Here is a 944-nt window from a genome sequence, read left to right as displayed (position 1 = left end):
TTTAATTTTCTTGAGGAAACTCATTTCTTATTCAATTTCTCCATTCAAATCTGGGTACCACAGTCTATATTGTCTCTCTCTCAAAAGTGACACAGTTTTTTTTATTAACCATTCTTCTTCTCTCTTTGCAGGTTTCAACTGGTTTCTTGATAAACGTAGTCTGTGTCTTAACGCTGACATTGGCCGTCCACTCATAGGGTGAATTAATATTTCACTTCAGTGAAGTACCCGCTGCCTTTCTAATAAATGCCAAAACCACCGCCATCCTTAATGGTGGCCTCTGATTCTTAAAAATCCTCTCTGTGTGATTTTACTGGAATTTGTATTTTATGTGCTGTACAAGGAATAGGGATCAGGGATAAAGGAACATTTTAAACTTCAAGATTCAGAAATAAAATTAGATTTTAATATTCACTTCTTACATCAGAATATATATGTTTATATGTGTGTGTGTATATCTATCTATATATGTATACGTGTGTATATATGTCTCTGTTTATTGTTAAAACCGGCCAGATCCAGCCTCTCACACTTGCCCTACAATGTCATTCTAAAACCATATCTTCAAAATCTCAAAGCTACAAGATAATGCATGATTAATTCAAAAAAATGTGAATAAATAAGCAATAGATTTGGCTGATAAATCTTTATGTTAAAGGGTCAAATCAGCCCCCCCCCCCAATCAATTACAAATGATAAAAATAAGTTTAAAATAGCCTTTTTTTTTTAAACAAAATCAAAATGTTGTTTAAAGACAGTGAGAAGATGTGGATGAAAGTTTCAATCTTTGCCAGGAACTACAAAAAGAATTCTTGCTACATAGCTTTATTTAACGCGCAGGAATGGCTGTGTGGTAAGTAGGTTGCTTACCAACCACGTGGTTCTGGGTTCAGTCCCACTGCGTGGTACCTTGGGCAAGTGTCTTCTACTATAGCCTCGGGCCG

The 944-nt window shown here is 35.5% G+C and overlaps 1 protein-coding gene across 2 annotated transcripts in view; it reads left to right on the top strand.

Moving 5' to 3' along the window:
- Positions 1 to 421, top strand: part of LOC106883796 (uncharacterized) — a 6194-nt gene extending 5773 nt beyond the window's left edge. For both annotated transcript variants that reach the window (XM_014934931.2, XM_052977269.1), the window contains one exon: positions 132 to 421. In XM_014934931.2, coding sequence (XP_014790417.2) covers positions 132 to 197 — 66 coding nt within the window. In that variant the 3' untranslated portion in view covers positions 198 to 421. The remainder of the gene's footprint in view (positions 1 to 131) is intronic.
- The last annotated feature ends 523 nt before the right edge of the window (positions 422 to 944 follow it).

The sequence above is a fragment of the Octopus bimaculoides genome, chromosome 27, assembly GCF_001194135.2.
Source record: "Octopus bimaculoides isolate UCB-OBI-ISO-001 chromosome 27, ASM119413v2, whole genome shotgun sequence".
Lineage (NCBI taxonomy): Eukaryota > Metazoa > Mollusca > Cephalopoda > Octopoda > Octopodidae > Octopus > Octopus bimaculoides.
Note: the sequence above shows the minus strand (reverse complement) of the source record. Positions and strands in the feature narration are given on the sequence as shown.